Source organism: Crocodylus porosus, unplaced genomic scaffold, assembly GCF_001723895.1.
Source record: "Crocodylus porosus isolate Cpor-Errol unplaced genomic scaffold, CroPor_comp1, whole genome shotgun sequence".
Lineage (NCBI taxonomy): Eukaryota > Metazoa > Chordata > Crocodylia > Crocodylidae > Crocodylus > Crocodylus porosus.
The window spans coordinates 21,260,345-21,263,249 of NW_017728949.1; the positions used below are offsets into that span (position 1 = coordinate 21,260,345).

The window sequence follows — 2,905 nt, forward strand, 5'->3', positions numbered from 1 at the left end:
GCCATGCTCTGCCAGGAGCCACGCCCCCCCCCCCCAAGAGCATTACAAACAGACAGACAGATGGACTAAGCCCTATATTTCTAGTTCATTTCTTTGTGTGTGTGTGTGGGCGTGCACACAGCATTTCTGGTGATCACACCTTGCTTGCCCTGTGAGAAACAATAAACAAGACTTAAGATATTCTGGTGGAGTATTAGAATCTCAGTTTACATAATTAATTTTTCATGTTCTGGTCTCTTTTCAGATTTGAGGTACTGAGCTTCCTTATGTTGTGCTATAACTCTGCTATTGTCTACATGCCTGCCTCCTCCTATCAGTCACTTTGCAGGATGGGCTCCAGGTGAGACTCTAGCACTTGAAATAGCTGAAAGAGAAATGCTTCTTGAGATCAGTCTGTCCACTTGATGGATGTAACTTTCAACCGAGTCTTTGAACTTAATTGGAAACTTGTGTGAATATACACCAATGGATAGTATTTCTAGTGTATGTTTTAGTTGTAGGTCCTGGAACATAAAGTAATAGGAAAAACTAATCTGTTGTGGCTTTCACAGGTAAATTCCATGAATGCAAAAATTCTGGCTAAATATATCCTTTTTTACTCTGCTTCTATGCATTAGTCCAGCTTTCTCTAAATTGGTTTAGATTGATTTGCAAAGCATTCTGTGGGCTGATCGTTCATTTCTTAGTAACAGCCCACTTACTAGAGAAACTGTCAAAATTTATCATACTGTATACTAATCTTTCTGTGACCTCTTCCTTGAATAGTATTTAAGGCAGCTTACTGGTATAGATTCCTTCTTTCTGTTCTAAAAATTTTGAATATTTTGATACCCTCATGTCTTTTCCTGTGTACCAGTTTTTTATTACATTATCCAGCCACTGTCTTTTTTTTTCTTTATACTTTATATTTTCAGTGCCAGTTTTTGGCACTTTTTTATACATTTCAGTTTTAGCGGTATACTTCTATATGTCTGTGACAATGATTGCAAGCCATACAGATATAGCTTTTCTGCAATACAACAGGATCAGATTTTTTTCTATCTGTATATATTCCACAGTTGCACACTACATACATGCAGACTTCCTATTCTGTTCATTTCTTTTGCTGTTCCAAGTTTTGTTCTCAAGTCCTGTGGGGCTGAATTCAAGTTTTGTTCTCAAGTCCTGTTATGCTTATTACCTTTACTTGAGGTACACTTGAGTTGAATTTGGCCAACATATCCAGCTGGGGATTGAATTAGATGACCCGTGGTCCCTTGCAGCTCTTCTTGCCTATGAGCTGAACTTCCTTCCATACACTTTCACTCAAACTGGGTTGTACTCAATGTGCAGCACTTCACATGTGAGGAGAGCCTTCCAAACTGCTATTCAGCAACTGCAACCATTCTCCTAGTTTCTCCTTCCCCCATCCCCAAAGAAGCCTAAAAACAAACAATCAAAAAACCTGGCTTCTGTATTGTGACTACAGTTGAGCTAAAAATTTAAGTATACATGTCAAGGTATGTACATGCCTAAATGAGTAGTAACGACATTTGTCTTAGTTGTTTCTCTTACTCTAACTAGTTCTTTACCAGTCTCCTGCTTGAACAGCTCTTACTTTTTATCATAAAACATAATTTAGACTTGAGGCAAGAATTTTGTTCTGCAAAGAACCCAGTGCAGTTCTGAAAAGTGTAAAGCTAATTGCTATAAAAACACTGCTTACACTTATGGTGTATTTTTTGGTTTTTTTTCCTCAGTGCTGTAACTAGTTCAGAAATGGTACTTGAAATGATCATTTTGAATTGATAGTTGTGGTTCTAAAAGAGATCATAACCAAAGATCCTAGTTTTCCGTTATTTTAAAAATTGCAAATTCTCTGATATATTTTTTTAACACCCCCACCCCCCCCCAAATCCATGACTAAAATGATAGGCCCCTCCACAGTTCCCCTAGCTCTGTGCATGCCCCTTGCCCCCAGCCCTGCCAGAGGGGACTCCCAGCTGTCTGGGCTATAGGGTCAGGGACCTGGGTCTGCAGCAGGGAGGCAGCGGCTGTTGCAGTAGGGCCTGGCTCCCTGACTCCCCTCCCTCCTGCTGGGCTTGGGCGGGGGGAAGCAGCTCCCCACCGCAGCGTGCACTCCTGGAGGGGCTAGGGGACCCATGCCCTCCACATCTGTGTGCTGGTGGGGGCTGTGTGCTGCCTGCTGTGGGCTCCCACCCCACTGCCCTTTCCCAGGGCCTCCACAGTCTGGTGTGTGAGACCTGGCACTGCAGGGAACAGTAGGGCTATGCAGGAAGCTTCCTGCTGCAAGCTCCATTCTGCCCTGGTAAAACATCCCCTCCTTGCACAGTTGCAGCAGTGGTGTGGGATTGCACGTGGGGGATGCTTCCTGCATGGCTCCACTGTTCCCTGCAGCACTGGGTTGCACATAATGGGCTGTAGAGGTCCCAGGGAGGGCAGCAGCTTAGGGAATGTGAACCTGAAGTAGGCAGCATGCAGCCTCCACCCCAAGCACAGATCTGAGGGGCATGGGTCCCTCCTGCCTCCCTGGGAGTGCGCGCAGTAGCGGGGAGCTGGCCCCACCCCCTAACCTGCTGGATGAGCTGCCTGCGGCCCCGTCCTGCTCCCCACCAGGGCCCTGTGCTCATATTGTGGCCCTAAGCCTCAAGCACTGCCCACCTGGGCAGCATCCTCAGCTCCAGTCTTAGCCTTACTCAAATCCTTGTGGGGGCCTCAATCCCCACCCTACTCCCCAACTTACCTGTGGTAGCTGCTGTCCAGGCTGCCTAAGGCCATGTGCATGTACATGCACATCGCGCACCCTGCCTCACTGCCCTCCTCCCATTCTCTGCCAGTCCGCAGAGGGCTCATTGCAAAAGTGCAAAATCCACAGGTTTCTCCAGTAAAATGAGAAATCTGTGCT

At 45.9% G+C, this 2,905-nt stretch overlaps 1 protein-coding gene across 2 annotated transcripts in view; it reads left to right on the plus strand.

Moving 5' to 3' along the window:
* The window catches only part of FAM126B (family with sequence similarity 126 member B), a 55,596-nt gene that overhangs the window by 23,669 nt on the left and 29,022 nt on the right, over nucleotides 1-2,905 (plus strand). For both annotated transcript variants that reach the window (XM_019554123.1, XM_019554122.1), the window contains exon 7: nucleotides 245-340. In XM_019554123.1, coding sequence (XP_019409668.1) covers nucleotides 245-340 — 96 coding nt within the window. The remainder of the gene's footprint in view (nucleotides 1-244; nucleotides 341-2,905) is intronic.